Raw genomic sequence first — 19,150 nt, forward strand, 5'->3', positions numbered from 1 at the left:
AGTGCACGGTACTAATATTGTAATGTGTGGGTATCATTCCAAAGTGACATTCAGAGGTCAGTCTCTACAAAGAACTATGCAAGTCCAAAGAAATTCTAGCATAATTCCACCAACTCAGAAGGTATTTCTGCAGAACTCAGTTCCAGGCACATTTTTTATGAGGCTCTCTGGAATTCTATTTTTTTTATATCCATGCCAAGGCAATTGTCATGCTATGACTCGCCACTAATGAGAGGCTGAAGAAAAAATTAATTTGTTTTCTCTAACAGCTGTTTTCCCAATATACTTTCATCTCAAATTCTGTCCTTGACTGACAGGACACGTCAGCAGACTCGAGTCAGCCTTTAGACAGGGTCAGGGAGAGGAGAAGTGCCTTCTCTGAAAGACCTGATCATCTTAAGGCCATCCAGCTGGCCATCCTGTGAATTGCCACGTAATACCATGTACTTTGCCGTACACTGGAGGTGGTTTTAGAAGGGTTAGATGTCATTTAGATATGTACCAAAGGTGATGTACATGTGTAAATTGGTATAAATGTATAAGCAGAGAGTTTTAGAAAAGGCATTCCTTACAGGGCTGTGCCAATACGGTAAGCGGGGTAAGCACCGCAGGGGGCGCCGACCTCTGGAGGGCGCCGCTGCAGTGCTTACCCTCGCCGCTTACCAGAGCTCCGCGCTGCCGAGGCCTTTAAACCTTTTACCTCCGAGGCTCCGACGGTCGCAGCAGTGTCAGTGAAAGCGCTGCCCTCTCCCTTCCCTTCACACTCGTTGGTTCCCTCAGTATCCCGCCTTCTTCTGACGGCAGAAGAAGGCGGGACACTGAGGGAACCAACGAGCGCGAAGGGAAGGGAGACGTCGGCAGCGCTTTCACTGACGCTGCTGCGACCAGAGGTAAAAGATTTAAAGGCCCCAGGGCGCGAAGCTGAGGTAAGGGAAGGGCAGAGAGATATGGATGGGAGGGCAGGGCCTAGGGAGAGGACAAATTGCTGGAAATGGAGGGGAGGGGAGAGAGGAGAATTGCTGGCTATGGATGGAGGAGGGAAGGGCAGAGAGGGACATGGATGGACATGGATGGGAGGACAGGGCCCAGGGAGAGGAGAAATTGGTGGAAATGGAGGGGAGGGGAGAGAGGAGAATTGCTGGCTGTGGATGGAGGAGGGAAGGGCAGAGAGGGACAAGGATGGACATGGATGGGAGGGCAGGACCCAGGGAGAGATGAGAAATTGCTGGAAATGGATATAGAGCAAGAAATGAAGAAGAAAGGAGGAAAGTAAAGAAATAACTGGAAAGGAAGCCCTAGAAACGGAGTTAAGAGGACAGATAGCAGCAGAATCAGATACTGGGCCAGCATGATCAGAAAAAGAAAGTCACCAGACAACAAAGATAGAAAAAATCATTTTATTTTCATGTTAGCGTTTGGAATATGTCCACTTTGAGAATTTACATCTGCTATCTTATTTTGCAATGTATAGCAATTTGTTTCTAAGAATATTGCTGATAATTCCTGTCAGTGTGGCAAGTGGTGAGCAATCATTTTCACGGTTAAAAATCATAAAATATTATTTGTGATCTATTTGTTGAGCAATCCCACAAATATGCACGCCATCTTTCAGCTCCTATTTCCTTTGCATCTTGTGCCACACGGGGGGGGGAGGGGGGGCACCAACTGATAGTCTGCAGGGGGGCGCCAGAGACCCAAGGCATGGCCCTGATTCCTTACATGTTTATATTGCAGCTTTCATAGATTTAAAGCAAGCATATTTTGGACAGTCCTTCAAAATATGCATGTGCTTTAGAATGGAAATAAATATAGACCTTGGAAAATTTTTGTGTCTGCATATAGGAAACAGCCAAAAGAACCAATCAGTGGCTGACAAAATAGAAGAGATTTATTAAATGATCGACCTTTAATGGTGAAGTGTGGTTGCATCATCCTACCAAACTTGCATTGTAGTAAAAGCTCAACATGTTTTGACAGTGGACAGCCTGCATCAGGGGCGCGTTCGCTCCATGTAATAGGGACATGTAACACACCTTAAAAAACTTGTTTACCACAATGAATGTTTTTGCATGGGGTTTGAAGCAGTTCACACTGGCCTCGAGAAGCCCAGTGTAGACAACCTTCATACATTGAGGGGCCCTTTTACTAAGCCACATAAGTGTCTACGTGTGCCCAACACGCTCCAAAATGGAGTTACTGCCCGGCTACCGCGTGGCTTTTGTGGTAATTTCATTTTTGGCACACGTCCAATGTGCATATCAGACGCGCGCAGGTCATTACCATCCGGTTACCGCGTGAGACTTTACGCTAGGTCAATGGCTGGTGGTAAGGTCTGAGACCCAAAATGGACCCGCGGCAATTTTCATTTTGCCACACATCCAATTTCGGCAAAAATTTTAAAAAGGCATTTTTTACAGGTGCACTGAAAAATAATTCTGTGTGCGCTCAAAACACGCTTCTACACTACCGCAGGCCATTTTTCAGTAAGCCTTTGTAAAAGGGCCCCTGCTGCTGAAATGTGTATGGTAGGATAAAACAAGCACATTTTACCATTAAAGTTGCTCTTTTAATACATTTCTATTTTGTCAGCCACTGGTTCTTTGGCAGCTTCTTTTCTGACATACAGACTTTTGCAGCAGCTTTTCTGTGCCTCTTCTTTCCCTGGATATGTCTATATGTAGACCAGGTTTAAGTCATGCAAAAGCAATAAGAAAACTTCTTGTCTGTACCAGGATATTGAAGGAGATCTTACAGGGGGAAGTTTACTTATCTCTCAAGTGTTTAGAATCACCTAAAAATGACAACGCGTGGCTCCTTAATTAGTGTGAGGTTTTAGAAAAGCTACTATTTCCACATGCAAGTGCCCTACTTACATGTGTACAGAGCAATATCAGCACTTAAATGTCCAATTAGCACTACTTACATGTGCAAACCGCACTTTATTTTGTAATTATTTTTTTTTAATAAAAAGGATTCTTCTATGAATGAGTAGCCTAATGGTTAATGCAGTGGACTGAGAACCAGAAAAGCCTGATTCAAATCATACCATGGTCCCTTGTGACCTTGGGCAAGTTACTTAACCCTCCATTGCCTCACGTACAAATTTAGATTATAGGCCCACTTAGGAGAGAGAAAATACCTCCTGTAATTGAATGTAACTCACCTAGGAAAAAGGCGTGAGCTGAATGCTTAAGTAACAGTAATCCTATATAATAAAAAGCACCTCCAACGTTCTGAAGCTGACTCCATGGCAGTGAAAGGTTGAAGGGTTCATGCTGCCTCTAACGCTGTATCCATCTCCTGAATTGACGTCATGTACTTCCGGGTTCGTCACAAACAGCACTGACCAACCACAGGATAGCAGCACGAGGCACAACCGCAACATCTTTAGCCTTCCCTTCGAGTTTGTTCCCTCAGAGTCCTGCCCTTGTGGAAAGAGGAAATTATGTCAGCAGGCGGGACTCAGAGGGAACAAAGTCGAAGGGAAGGCTACAGATGGGCAGGGCTTTCAAAGATGCGGCCGCTTCGACGGAGGTAAACAGGGGAACGAGGAGAATTGATGGGTGGCTGGGGGGGGGGGCAGGGGAATGAGGAGAATCTCTGGGTAGCTGGAGGGGGAGCAGGGGAGAGAGGACAATCGCTGGGTGCCTGGAGGGGTGGGACAGGGGAGAGAGGAGAATCACAGGGTGGCTGGGGGGGGGGGGGGGAGAGACAGGAGAATTGCTGGGTGGCTGGAGGGGGGCAGGGGAGATAGGAGAATCACTGGGTGCCTGGAGGGGTGGCAGGGGAGAGAGGAGAATCGTTGGGTGCCTGGAGGGTGGGCAGGGGAGAGAGGAGAATCGCAGGGTGGCTGGAGGGGGAGCAGGGGACAGAGGAGAATCGCTGGGTGGCTGGAGGAGGGGGCAGGGGACAGAGGAGACACACTCACACCCAGCAGTCTCACTCTCTCTCTGTCACACGCACACACTCACACATTCACTTTCTCACACACAGTCACTCTCACACACACTCTCTCAAACATACACACTCAGAGAAAAACCTTGCTAGCGCCCGTTTCATTTGTGTCAGAAACAGGCCTGTTTTACTAGTAGTAAATAATTTTGCTGTGTATTTCACTATATAGATATACTTCTTTAGCAGCACGATAAATATGTATATTTTTTTTGTACCCCATGCTTTCCCACTCATGGCAGGCTCAATGCAGCTTAGGGCAATGAAGGGTTAAGTGACTTGCCCAGAGTCACAAGGAGCTGCCTGTGCCTGCAGTGGGAATCAAACCCAGTTCCCCAGGACCAAAGTCCACCACTCTAACCACTAGGCCACTCCTCCACTTCATTGGGGTGAAATCTATATATGGCACCTAAAAAATCGATGCTGAAAAAAGCACTATTCTATAAGCCGTGCTTAAAGTAAGGCGCAGTGTATAAAATACCACTTAAGCGCAGGGATCATGTGTAAATTTAGGCACTGCCATTTGCACCAGCAAAAACGTGGTTCAAATGCCTGCAGCTAAATTTAGGTGTGTTGCCCCAGTTGCATGCGTAACTGAAAACCACACCCATGCTCCGCCCCAAAATGACCATGACCCTCCCGTTTCCATGCCCCCCTTTTTTGGGGCCGCACATAATATTTAGGCACAGATCCTGCGCCTAAATGTACGTGCATAAATACTGATTGAATGTAATTAGTGCCAAAAATTGCTTGTTACAAAGCCAATTATTGGCACTAATTGGATCATTATTTAATAAATTGTGCATGCAAATTTGGGCACTTGCAATTTTTGGTGATGTTGATAGAATTAGGGGATTATAGGAAAAGGCTCCACATTCAGTGAGCTTTCCATAAAATTTAAGGGGGGGGGGGGGGTTGATCACACAGATGTAAATGTCTATTTTCTGCTCTAGATGTCCTGCAGAAAATGAGGGCCCTGTTTACTAACCTGCGCTGTAGACGTGCTATTGTTTTTAGCAAGTGCTAATGCTAGAGACAACTCCAGGAATATATGGGTGTCTCTGGCATTAGCGCATGCTAAACACGCTTGTGCACCTTAGTAAACAGGACCCTTAGGCTTTCCCTGCACTTTGTGGTATACTGGAAAAGCGAAGTGTATCATGGTAGAGAGTAGCATCACTGGCAGGATAACTTTTCATGCATTGTGGGTGAAACTAAAATTTCTTTTCGTATTATTATTGAAAACTGCAAGCATTACATTCGCCAAGCAAAACACTTCTAAAGAAAAGTACATTGGTCATGTAAACAAGAATGAGGACAATAGGAATAAAGAAAAAACATACTAACCCCCCCCCCCCCCCCCCCCCCACACACACACACACACTGCTAAGACGATTTCTAATGTAGGAGAATTAGGGCTGCTTCCTTCTATTTGGATGTTTCTGATGTTCTGGAAACTTCAGACACTGACTTGGTGAAATAACTGCTGCTCTGGTAGTTTATTTGTTTTGAAGTCAGATTGCAAGTAGCTCATGCACCTCTTTTTCAAGCACAGGGATGACTTGTTTCTTGACAGTAAGATCAGTATATTTCCGAGATGTCACCAAGAGAACTCAGAAACACTGAAGGCAGACTTAGGGGCCCTTTTACAAAGGTGTGCTAAAAATTGGCCTGCGGTAGTGTAGACACGTGTTTTGGGCGTGTGCAGAATCATTTTTCAGTGCACCTGTAAAAAATGCCTTTTTAAAATTTTTGCCAAAAATGGACGTGCGGTAAAATGAAAATTACCATACGTCCATTTTAGGTCTGAGACCTTACCGCCAGCCATTGACCTAGCGGTAAAGTCTCACATGGTAACCGGGCGGTAATGACCTGCACGCGTCAAATGCCACTTGGTGCACATCCAATATGCGTGTCGGACATGCGCCAAAAATGAAATTACCACAAGAGCCACTCGGTAGCCGGGCAGTAACTCCATTTTGGCGCATGTTGGGCACACGTAGATGCTTTTGTGGCTTAGTAAAAGGGCCCCTTAGGTCACAGAGTAAGGTGTCACAATGTAATATTATTTCTAAAGCCTACTAGACGTACGCAGCACTGTACACTTGACAGAGCTTAACTGGCTTTCCTTTTCCTGGCATCTTTGTTAAACATTGATTTTCCTGACATGATCTGAGACTCCTCCTAATGTTGAGAAATTGAAGTAGTAACATTCTGCGTAGCATTATTTAAAAAATAAATACAGTACTGACTTTTTTTTTCCAAACTATAATTACAAGCCATATTTATACTACTACTTATGGTTCATCTGGTCTCAGTAGATGTTACGCTCACTTCCACACAAAACTACTTTCATTAGTTGCAACTTTGGCACACTTCTGGAATCTGTTTCATTTGTTCTGCTTTGGGAAAGGAGATGTTGATTGCTGGTTGACAGAAAACATTCTGTCTGGGGCAGAAATCACGTAGATGGTGCACAATAGTCTTAGGCAAATTTCACTAGAATTGTATTTCATTTTTTATTATTTTAGGTCAGCCATTCAAGCTGGACCCTAAAACTGCCCACCGAAAATTGAAGGTGTCTCATGATAACCTGACAGTTGAGCGTGATGAAACTTCCTCCAAGAAAAGCCACACACCAGAGCGCTTTAGCAGCCAAGGAAGCTACGGGGTCGCTGGCAACGTATTTATTGACAGCGGCCGCCATTACTGGGAGGTAGCAATTACTGGAAGTACATGGTATGACATTTAACATTTTAATGGTTATTATTTTTGTTGTGTTAGTCTGTACTCATGTTCCTTGCTACTCCTCCACTCCACTAGAATGGGCTGCTAGAAATTAAGAGAGAGAGAAAAATTAGGAGTAGTTTGGAAAGGTAGGTTTTCAAGGCCACTTTAAACTTAATGTAGGAGGATTCAGATCGAAGGTGAACAGGCAGCGTGTTCCAGATTTTGGGACCAAAAGCACACACAGAGAGGGTACAAAGTACAAGTCAAAGACCAAAGCAACAAAAAGAAAGCACTTCAAAATAGGAACACAGATCTTTTAATAATGTAGCTCGAACATCAACCTTGTATTGATAACCCGACACGGGCCGTGTTTCGGCACACAGCACCTACGTCAGGGGTCAATGAGTTATTCTCAATTTCTTGAGAATAACTCATTGACCCCTGATGCAGAGGCACGGGTAGAGTCAAAATGAACAACTGAGGGGGAAGGGGAGTTGGAGGAGACCAGCAGTTGCAGAGCGAAGTGAGCGTGATGGAGTGTAAGGGATAAGGAGACGGGATAGGTAATCTGGAGCTGAAGGAAGACAAGACTTGAAAACAAGAGTTAAACATTTAAACTGAATGTGGGCTGAAAAAAAGAGCAGGGGAGTGACAATCGAAAGGTATAGAGTGGTATAAGAGATGGACAGCTTAGATTGAACCAATTGAAGGCATTTTAGGGTCTAAGGGCCCAATTCTAAATATGGCGCCTAAAATTAACACGCATTAGGCAATCACGCCTAAGCGTATTCTAAATACCATGCGCAAATCTATGCACGGTATTTAGAATACGCTTAAGCATAGTTCATGCAACTTAATCTACATGTGTCCATTTATGGCAACGAAAAGCTGGTGTAAATCCCTGCACGTAGATTTACACACACTAGCCCATATTTTATAACAATGCACATAGATTTTGGAACGCCCATGAAATGCCCATTTCAGTGCCCCTAAGCACATCCCTTTTTGCCTGCATGCGTTAGAATTTAGACACAGTACTTTACAGAATACGCTTCACAATGTATGCGTGTAAATTCTAATTTTTACCAATAAGTGCTCATTATTACTTGTTAAGAGCTGTTAACACTGATTGGCTTGTTAAAACAATTAGCCTACACACCTAGTTATAGAATACGCCTAGATATATGCACGGAATCGCACGTAACTCTAGGCACGCTATATAGAATCTGGGGGTAAAGGGGTAGACCAGCATACAAAGGGTTACAGTAATCAAGATGGGTGATTACCAAAGAAGAAGAGAAAAAAATCGAAGAAAGTGAAAGGAAAGACTGAGTGGCACATATGCAATGAAGGGCAGGTGTGTGTGTGAGAGAAACTAGTTTACAAAATAGGGCATTTCAGTTATATGCGCGACTGCTAATTAGTGCTTATTAATACTGATTATTGCTACTTATCTCCAATTAAATGCCAATTTAGAGCCAATTAACTAGTTTTATGTTATGCATGTAAGTGACCCTATTATGTAACTGAGCACGCTATTGGGCACCTAACTTTAGGTACCATTTATAACTGGGGTAACTGTTTAGCGCACTTTAGCATAAAGGCCCCTTAAGACATTTGCATGATCTGGATGTTCACACAGTGGGGTAGAAAATGAAGATTAAAACTGACAAAAAGTCTCATTGAATGTTGGCCATGCCAGAAGCACCATGACATGATCAGGCTTGTTTATTTTATGCAGCTTAGATTTGAATAAGCAGACAAACAGAGCGAAGGTGACGATAAAGATGCTGTACATTTGTGGCGACATTGGCTGTGAACGCTCTTGTTTTCTCACATCAGTTATTAGGTGTGCTGTCTCTGGACTTTGTAGAGCGCTCAGAAATCTAATGCTAACACACTACAGGGAATCCCGAGGCAGTCTTCTGTGGCCGAAACACGATTCATGTTGAGAGTCCACTGCATTTTGTGAATAAAACTTCAGCTGGGAACGCACTGAGTCTGTTGGACGTTTTTTTCATCATCTTTGTTGTCACCTTAGTTGTGTTTGGCTGCTTGTTTTGACCTGCGTGAGGGTCCTTTGTTCTTTTGTGCTTGTTATTTAGATTTGAATACTGCTGCGGTCTGTGGGACTTAGTATGGCATGATCCATTGCTTTTCCTCTTTTTATTTTCCAGGTATGCCCTTGGGATCGCATATAAATCAGCGCCGAAACATGAGTGGATTGGGAAAAATTCTGCCTCTTGGGTACTCTGTCGCTGCAATAATAACTGGGTAGTAAGGCACAACAGCAAGGAGAATCCTATAGAGCCAGTGCCCCATCTCCGTCGTATCGGCATTCTGCTGGATTATGACAATGGTTCACTGGCATTCTATGATGCTGTCAATGCTATACATCTTTACACCTATGACATATCATTCACTCAGCCTGTGTGCCCCACACTCACTGTTTGGAATAAAGGTTTGACGATTTTAACAGGCCTTCCAATACCAGATCATTTGGACTGCACAGAGCAGCTGCCATGATTAACATCAGGTTCCAAGATATTCATAGGAATTTGCCTGGAACTGACATTTTTTTCCATGAATACTTTTTATACATTGTCCAAGACTCCACCTTTGGACTTAAACTATGTTTGCATTCTGTGCATTTTGCACAAGAGATGGCTTTAATTTCTCAGAACTTTTTTCTTTGTTTTGTATTTCTGCTCTTATAGGAAGATTTATAAATTTTATTTATAAAAAAAAATCTGAATTAAAATTTGTAGAAGTTACATGTTTTTGCACATTAAAGGCCCAAGTCATTACAGTTTTATACTCCCATTACGTATATACATATATATATTTTACTTGCTCACGGGGAACTTGTGTAGCATGAACTGCGCCAAAATAATGCATTTTTGTTCACATTCATGGAACTCAGAATTTTAAAAGATAGTACAGATTTCAGCAGCTTTGCAACTCTCCACACCATCATAGCATAAGTGAAGACAAAAAAACAGTAGAGACTTTTTATCTGCTGCACACATTGAAGAAATCACCTGGCAACTGTTTATAGATATAACGTGTGTGTATATATGTATATATGTATATATATATATATACATACATATAATACATATACAAAGTTTATTTTCTGCAAAACTCTGTAAGAACCTGACCAATTTCAATAAAGGGGCCCTTTTACTAAAGTTTAGTGGACTCTAAATGGTAAGAAGCACATTTTATACTTATGGGCTTCTTAGCATTTAGAGCATGCTAAGCTTTAGTAAAAGGGCCCCAAAATCTGAGATATATCATCCTGAATAAATTTGCAATAAGCCAACAATCACGCTGGCCACCTAAATGATATCACCACCACCTAGGGACTGTTGTTATGACACATGCAGACTTCATTTTGCTTCAGACATAAACAGTTTTCAGTCAGGAGTATGCAAAAGGTTATGGTTCTTGTAGACTGGTGCAAGAGTTTCCAGAACAAAATATGGAAAAAGGTAAGTGTAGAATACATTTGAAGAAATTGAGAAAAACAGGTTCAACTGATCACAAGACAGGAAGTGGCAGGGACCAATCAGATTGCACTGAAGAAAACATCATGACAGTTGAAGAACTTATGCTGAGTCCTTAGGATGCACCTAAAATTCACAAGTCCATTCATCAAATTAGTCAGCAGTGTTTCAAATCATCCACAGTGATCTTCACCTACAGCAAGCACAACAGCTAACTGAGAACAATTGCATTACTCGTATAACACAGTCTAAGCAACTCATCACAGGTTCCCCTCACATGCTGTTGATTTCATTTGGTTAACAGATGAGAACCTTTTCATGGTTGAGTCACTTATCAACACCCAAAATGACTGACCTTATGCACAGATTACATAGAAGTGTGATATTGCTGTTGATCATCTTCTGCGTACTCGCTTGACATTTAGCAAATTGGTCATGGTCTCTGTTGGAGTGTCCAAAATGGGAAGCATGGAACTTTTCTTCAGCAACACAGGGAAAGGGAATGGGACTTAATATATCACCTTTCTGTGATTTTTGCAACTACATTCAAAACGGTTTACATAGTATATACAGGTACTTATTTGTACCTGGGACAATGGAGGGTTAAGTGACTTGCCCAGAGTCACAAGGAGCTGCAGTGGGAACCAAACCCAGTTGCCTAGGATCAAAATAGGCAAATACTATCATGAAATTTTACTAGTATCACCACAAGTGCTACTGGCCATTCAGTGTTTTGCTGGCAACATTTACATGTTTCAGCAAGACAGTACACCTGCTCATCATGCTCATGAAACCATCCAACTACTGCTGAGAATGACTCTAGATTTCATTTTGCCAGACGTTTTGTTCCTTAACAATTCAGACTTGTTTATGAAAGGTTGATTCGTGATACTGATGATCTCAAGCAGCGTCTGGCTGAGGTGTAAGCCAACTTGAGCCAGGGCTTCATTGATGTTGTAGTTGATCAATGGAGAAAATGACTCCAAGCATGTGTACGTGCCAACAGGGGCCATTTTCAATTCAACATTTGCTGTAGGCTTATTTCAAATTTATTCAGGATATATCCCAAGTGTTATTGAAATTGATCAAGTTTTCACAGAGTTATGCAAAAAACAAGTTTTATATATATATTTTTTGAAACATTCCCGTTTACTAAGTCACGCTAGCAGCTGCCGTGAGCTAATGCCGACACAGCCCATTCGCTTTGAATGGACTGTGTAGGCATTGCCGTGCAGCAGCTGCTAGGATGGCTTAGTAAATGTGTGTGTGTGGGGGGGGGGGGGGATAGTGTATATACACACACTACTCCTCCCCCTCCTTCCCCACTGAAGCACAGTGTACAGGGGTCCTTTTACTAAGGTGCACTGAAAAATGGCCTGCGGTAGTGTAGACATATGTTTTGGGTGCGCACAGAATTATTTTTCAGTGCATCTACAAAAAATGCCTTTTTAAACTTTTTTCCGAAAATGGACATGTGGCAAAATGAAAATTGCCACGCATCCATTTTGGATACGAGACCTTACCACCAGCCATTGACCTAGCAGTAAAGTCTCACATGGTAACTGGGCAGTAATGACCTACGCGTGGCAAATGCCACTTGGCACACGTCCGATAAGCGCGGCAGAAAATAAAAATTATTTTTCGGCCACACGCCAAAAATGAAATTACCACAAGAGCCATGCGGTAGCTGTGCAGTAACTCCATTTTGACGTGCATTGGGTGTGCGCAGACGCTTACGTGGCTTAGTAAAAGGGACTCACAATCGGCAATCAACCAAACACCTTTTTCAAGCCCTTTCCCTTCTGGACCTTGAGGTTTTATGAACGTGTTAGAGTATGCCTTAATGTAACTGTTCCAGCCTCAGCCACTTCCATTGCAGGGCTGGCTCTTTTTAAAGATCTTTTTAAGTTAAACCCCTTGCGGTCTTTGCAAAAATTCTTGTGCAGAGTAGAGTGTGAGGAGCACAGAGGAAGTCAGAATAAGGCAGCACCTTGAATACATAAAAGTAATATTGAAAAATTTCTCTGAGTCACATTATAATAGTCCAGTTTGAAAGAGGCGAACGACATGGAAAACTTGTTAGGCTGTCAGAGATTTTTATGAATAGAGCTTTAAAGAGGAAAGCTGTCTGCATGATTACTAATTTGTGTATTTCTCTCTTACACTGGTATCTTTGTTAGATACAGGGCTCAGTATGTTTACTGTAATGTTTATACATGTGTGATTATTTTGGGAAATGTAGGAAATATGGAATGACATATGACAGTAAGGACCCTGTTTACTAAGCTGCACTGTAGGTGTGCTAGCGTTTTTAGTGCATGCTAATGCTAGAAACACCCATTGGGTGTCTCTAGCATTAGCATGTGCTAATTTTTAGCATGCGCTAAAAATGCTAGCGCACCTTAGTAAAGAGGACCCTAAACCTTTTAAAGAATTACTTTCCCATGTAGCCACTGATTTGTTGATGATCAAGTTTCAAGTTTATTAAAAAGTTTCTATCCCGCCCAACAATAAAACCATCTGAGCAGCTTACAATCTAAAAGTGTGTAACGTGATTTTTAAAAATTGCATTCCTAACACAAAGTGGTTTCTAATAATTTTTGTTTGTTTGTTTTAAATTTTGCTGTGGGTGTCCTTTAATGCACTTTGTTAACAAACAAACTCAAGATCAAGGGAGGTAGCTTCAAAGTTTTAGAATTAGCTTTCTAAACTTGGTACACGAAAGTAAAAAAACAAACATTTGCCTTATGATACTGTATTAAACAGCTTCTGAGTAGAGTAATGATTACATGGCTCTTTTTAAACAAATATATATTAAAATTTAAATTAACATGTCCAGGGTCCATTTACAGATGAGCCAGATTTTGGCCAACATTCTATGAACAGATATGTCTTTCTTCATGCAGAAGGGGAAGACATTTTTCTATCATGGTTTCCAAAATACCAGCCTGTTACCTTAAGTCGGCATCTTGTATGTAATAAAAAAATGTGTATATATCACACTGTTTTTAGCAGATATGCAGGTATGACAACTATACCTAAAAGAATAAGAAATTTCACAAAGGATATTCTGTAGAGAAAAGTACAATGTGGCTCAGAGGATCACATATTAAGGACTGGAACTACAGCTAAAATGAATTAACTGCTATAAAAAAAAAACATGGAGCAGGTGTGAAGAAAGATTGGACACCAACTTCCATTGCAGACCACTTACCTCATGCCTAGTAGAACACATTTCTGCAATGTTCCCTAACTCCTTTTCATAAAAATCCAGTAATTTAGCAAATCTGTCATCAGCCTGAATGCAAATAATAACCAACAGTGTGTTGCAGACTGAAGTCAGGCTGGATTGAGTACATAGTCCATTGTTTACATGATTTGTGATCAATTTTATACCTTTCATTTTGAAGACATTTCAGTGCCTACAAAGTTGACTATGGCTTAGGCTGAAAAATGGCCTGCTTTTCAGGATTTATAATGCATACTCAACTCTACTGTCAACCAAGCTACATCCTCCCCAATGGCCCTGCTACTAATACAACATAGAATTCGCATTGGTCAATGCTTGATATGCAATATATATGGAAATGAATTCAGCTGGTAGCAACTGAACTCCAGACCCATCTTTTGTGAGTGTGGTCTCTTCAGCATGGTCTCTGTGAACAATGGCTTAGCAACCATTTCACTATTCCTTTGCTATGTAAACTTGAAAACAGTCACAAAAATCTGTTTAATTTACAGTGTCTAATGCAATTCCTGATGTTACAATAAATGCATTCATACGGCAGTCTTCTGTTCTCTGTTGTGTTTTGAAAAACAATGCTTAATAAGTGGTAAATATGTGAACTATAGTGCATTAGGCTTTGACCTAATGTGACCTCAGAACCTGAGTAAGGTTTGACTTTCCCAACGTGTGACAGCAGACTGATCTTCAGGTTTGCAGCAGGAAGGAGTAATGCTGGATCAGCAGGAATTACGACTCTTTCCATGCCAGTAGAGAACCGATGGGTGAGTAGATGACTGGATCTGTTGCAAATTCATATCTTTTATTTTACCATTAATAATTATCTAAAGATGATGCTGATCATACATTTGAGACCACATATATCCCTTGTTCATAAACTAGCACCTAGTTGTATCATAATTATTAGAACATGGGTATATCTATCAGAAAATTAGCAGGGACAGGCAAAACACAGATTAATTGTAGAATTCAAGTCTCTTAGGGGCTTTTTTACTAAGGTGCTCCGAAAAGTGGGCAGTGGTAGTGTGGGTGTGTGTTTTGGGCGCGCACAGATACATTTTTCAACCTATAAAAAAGGCCTTTTTCAAATTTTTGCCGAAAATGGAAGTGCTGCAAAATAAAAATTGGCATGCGTCCATTTTGGGTCTGAGACCTCACTGTCAGCCACTGATTTAGCGGCAAAGTCTCATGCAGTAACCATGCAGTAATCATCTATGCGCGTAGAATGACGATTACCACCCAATTTCTGCTGCATGCCAGAAAATAAAAATTATTTTCCGGCACACTTAGTGGACGCACATGAAAAATGAAATTACCGCAAGGGTCACGCGGTAGCTGGGCGATAACTCCAAATTGACGTATGTAGGCACCCACGTGGCTTAGTAAAAGGGCCCCTTAGGCTTCTCTCATATACAGCTAATTGCCAAATTAAGGAATTATTAATGATTAAGCTTGAATCATTCTATAATTTTGAATTCATGTCACGCATTGAGGGGTCATACCCGTCCATCTAGGCAGCACTGGCAGTGCTATTCCAATGACTTCTCTAGTGCTAAGTGCCTTTCATAGACACACTCATAATTTTGCCCTCCACAGTCCTCCTCACTTTCAGCACAATTCAGGTCTCGTATCTGTACTTTCCTCTGAAATCTCATGGAGCATTGGGTGGCATTTGCAAACAGTTAATGCTGTTACCACACGTTATCTACAAAGCCCATTATATAAAATGAACCTTGTAGATAATGCACAATAATGGTGTTAGCATGTGCTAACTGTTCAGAATGATTTTCTTAACTACCTTTCATAAGAACAACAAAGTGGTGTACATGAACCTAAAATTCATAAGGAAAACAAACAGCAGATAATAAGCACATTGAGGATTGTTGCATTTGTATCCCACATTTTCGCACCTATTTGCAGGCTCAATGTGGCTTACATAATACCGTGATGGCGATCGCCAATTCTGGTATGAGAAATACAGAGTGGTATTGCGTTAGAGTTCAAGAGTGACAAAGTAAATTAGGTAGTCTGGAGGTAGAGTCATGATTTGTCCAGTTCTGGTATACGTTTTGTTGTATTGCAGGGTTCAGGTGTTTAGGATGGATCATTATGGTATGCCTTATTGAACAAGTTGGTTTTTAATGATTTCCGGAAGTTTGTTAGTTCGTGCATTGTTTTCAAGACGATTTTGTAGTGCATTCCATAGTTGCGTGCTTATTTAGGAGAAGCTGGATGCATAGGTTGATTTATATTTTAGTCTTTTGCAGCTTGGGTAGTGGAGATTTAGGTATGTGCGTGTTGACCTTTTTGAGTTTCTGGTTGGTAAGTCTATGAGACAGATAATAGCAAGGTACTTAAGAGGACACACATAGGTCAGAGCATACAAATAGCCAAAAATATTATATATTGAGTCACATACCAGCCAGAGAGTAAGGTTTCCAAATGGATCCAGATTTGGCCAACAGGGTTGATCCAGTACTGGGTTTATCCCATTGCATGTAATTGGGAAATCAGAACTAGAAATCCCAGTATGTAATGGGGGGGGGGGGGGGGGTAAACCTAGGATTGGATCAAACTTGTCAGGTGAATTTGGATCCAGTTAGCAACCCTACCAGAGAGAGAACACAAAGGGAAGGGGTGGAGTAAGAATGTCCCCAAGGGAGAGAGAAGCTGCCAAAGAAAAGAAACAAAATTGGGCCCAGGAGAGTATATGATGCTCCCAGCTAGAGTGAGAAAAACGTGATGAAATAACCACTCAGTCTTTTCAAGAACTGCACAGAGGAGGGTTTTGTAGACCACAATTTTAGTAGCTGAATTGATTCTGGAGTAAGTCAAATTCTTTGTTGGTTTTGACACTTTTATTGAGCCAGTGTCAGAATAATCCAAAGATGTTCTTTTTTGTCGATCATATAGAATCTCCATTTCCTGGATGCCATGAACAGCCTCATACACCATGCTTGTAATCCTCACAGATTACCTCATATTACAAATGTAAATAAATATGAAATTACATCAATAAGGAAAAAGGAAATAAGACTAGGGGAAAAGAGTCAAGAATTTTAACATTTTCCCTAGATTTACTGGGGAAATTTGTGCAGATTTCTGTACATATACTGTACACATACACATAAAAATGTATGAACACATATACTCTGTTCAATTTCATGCAGATTCTTGAGGAGCTTTTGAATCTGCTTGCTGCAGACTTTGCAAAATTGTGCTCCGTGTGATATGAAAACTTTACAAGTAAACTTTAAATAAAAAGAAAAATGGGCAAGCATGTTCAAACTGCAATACAACCTCACCAGGACAGAATTTTTTCTTATAAATAGCTTTCAAAAACAATTTGATGAACCAACAAACTTCTTGCAGGTTCATGAGACCAGGTCACAAATCTCTAATAATTTCTTTCAGAATTAAGCCTAATGTCAAAATTTCCCTCTGTTTATCTGATTAACAAACATTTAAACCATTACCCTAACGTGGCAATTTAAGCACATGAGCTAATGTTTCTGCTAGGCTAGATCGGTAAAGACCTGAAAAGGTTGCCAACTAAATACTGTGGGCCATTTACTGCATCTATCAAATGAGCTTAAATATTATATTGAAATAGTCCCCTAGAGACTATTAGTTGAAAAAAAATAACAGAGTATCAAACTAACAGAATCTTTTGAACAGTTTTACAATCCTCAGAGGGAAATCATACTTAACACATGAGGCGTCCCCACCAAAATTCTTGGATACCTGACCACTTCTTACATTTCAGATTTCTTTTCTTTTTCATGAAGAGGGAAAAGACAGAAGAAGTTGTGCAGTCCTGGCACACATTATACAAAGTGCAGTACTTAGAGATTTCCTTGCATGAATATAAATGATATATTATTTTGTGAAATGGTATCCTTACAAAAATATTGGCTCTACTCAGCAGGTCATTATATTTTGTCTTTAAGTTTTTGGGCTGGGTTTTTATTTTTCAATTTCTCATACTCATGTGAGGTCACTTGTGGGATGTTACAGACTATCAAGTTTCGCTTGATGTAGAATTTCACAGTTGTCGTCTTCTGGGAGAAAGAGCTTACAGTGGCCTCTCTGTGCTATAAGGGTTGGGAGCCAACATATTTGGGTATACGGGAGATTATTTGGAGCAGAATCTGACTACTATGGCACACGCAGTACAGTTAATACATCAGTCTGGTATGTCTTAAGGTTTGCTGCAAGGGAGGAGGTACACTTCAAGTGGGACAAGTTATTTGGGAAGACGTATAGTAGGAAGGGCAAAGCCAGTACTGAAAAGCAACAAGTTACTAAAGTGTTGAATTCTACACTGTCAAATATAAACAGACATAGGAAGAAATAGCATATCAAAATATTTTAAAATCAAACATTAAAAAAAAGGAGAGGAAGCAGTGGTACAATTAAAGGACAAGAGTGGGAAATGAGTGATAGATATGCTTGACACCTCTGGGAAACTAAGTGAATTCCTTGCTTTTGGGTTCAGGAGGTGATATCCTAGAGACAGGGATGGTTTTCCTGGGCGTTGAATAATAAGTAAGTTCTGAGAGCACATGCAGATACTTAAGGATGCTATAACAATTGAAAGCTGACCTGCTTTGATTGAATCCTACAGTTTTTACAAAAGTAGAGAGGAAGTAGGAAGGCTCCTGGAAGAGACGTTTGATGGCCTAATTAGTATGAGGAAAATATTGCAAAGATTGGAGACTGTTTCTGATGCCATTTCTTAACAGAAAAAAATAACTAGTAAGCATTATTTTATGGTGCATTCTGGGGAGGGGGTGAAAGAAGAGAAGGCCTTGATTCAGCACTGATGGAGGCAGAAGGAAAAAGACACTTTGGCAAGCTCAATGTTAGATGTGTCTGTATAGATGACTGACACAGCAACTCCAACACAGTGCCATTCAAATTTGATACAGTCCAGTTTATTTAGTTACTGTTTCAGTGCTCATTCTTTTCATATTTAGGGGGAAAGTTATCAAGGTGTGGTAAAAGTCAGGCTTTTTTGGACTTTGATATACCACCAATCAGTGGTAGCTTAGTACTGCAGGTTAATGACTCCACCTTGCAAGTAGCACTATTCTGCCATCCAGGGAGCATCTTTAAGGGGCAATAGTAACCCAAAAAAGCTGCCTCTGTTGACATGACATCATCTGACTCCCAAGCTGCCTCCCCCCCCCCAATCCATAGGTACTCCCCCAAAGCACAATGCCCCAAACCCAGATATCCCCAAGCACAACCCCTACAAACTGGATGCTCCCCCAAGCACAACTCCCCCAACCCTGAATGTCCCCTAAAGCACAACCTCCCACAACCTGGACACCCCTCTCCCCTTGATGCCTGCCCCAAATACAGCTCCTTAAATCAAGCATACCAACCCATGTTTCCCCCCTACCTCACAGAGTCCCTTCAGCCTCCCATAGACCCCCCCCCCCCCCCCCAGGCCTACCTTCAATGTTCCCTGGTCCCTAGTATGGTCAGGCAAAAGAGATCCCCAGTCACTCCTGCACTTGCTGGTGCTGGATTCAAAATAGTGCCAGCACTGGCAAAGGCAGGAGCAACTGGTGATTGCTTCTGCCTGACCCCACTAGGGACCAGGGGATTTCACAGGTAGCCCAGGTGGGCCTATGAGAGGTTAGGGGGGTGGGCTTTGTGAGTGGGGTGGGGGGTTTCCAAATAGAGAGGCCTTAATTTGGAGGTCTAG

At 41.6% G+C, this 19,150-nt stretch overlaps 1 protein-coding gene and 1 long non-coding RNA gene across 5 annotated transcripts in view; both read left to right on the forward strand.

The window, feature by feature from the left end:
* Nucleotides 1-10,753, forward strand: part of MID1 (midline 1) — a 496,103-nt gene extending 485,350 nt beyond the window's left edge. For all 4 annotated transcript variants that reach the window (XM_030201611.1, XM_030201612.1, XM_030201609.1 and 1 more), the window contains exons 9-10: nucleotides 6,483-6,690; nucleotides 8,859-10,753. In XM_030201611.1, coding sequence (XP_030057471.1) covers nucleotides 6,483-6,690; nucleotides 8,859-9,207 — 557 coding nt within the window. In that variant the 3' untranslated portion in view covers nucleotides 9,208-10,753. The remainder of the gene's footprint in view (nucleotides 1-6,482; nucleotides 6,691-8,858) is intronic.
* A 9-nt stretch (nucleotides 10,754-10,762) lies between these two features.
* On the forward strand, nucleotides 10,763-12,980 carry LOC115469201. Its single transcript, XR_003941971.1, has 3 exons — nucleotides 10,763-11,056; nucleotides 12,461-12,466; nucleotides 12,970-12,980. It is a non-coding gene; the product is annotated as an uncharacterized LOC115469201 (long non-coding RNA).
* The last annotated feature ends 6,170 nt before the right edge of the window (nucleotides 12,981-19,150 follow it).

This window comes from Microcaecilia unicolor, chromosome 4 (assembly GCF_901765095.1).
Source record: "Microcaecilia unicolor chromosome 4, aMicUni1.1, whole genome shotgun sequence".
Taxonomy (NCBI): domain Eukaryota; kingdom Metazoa; phylum Chordata; class Amphibia; order Gymnophiona; family Siphonopidae; genus Microcaecilia; species Microcaecilia unicolor.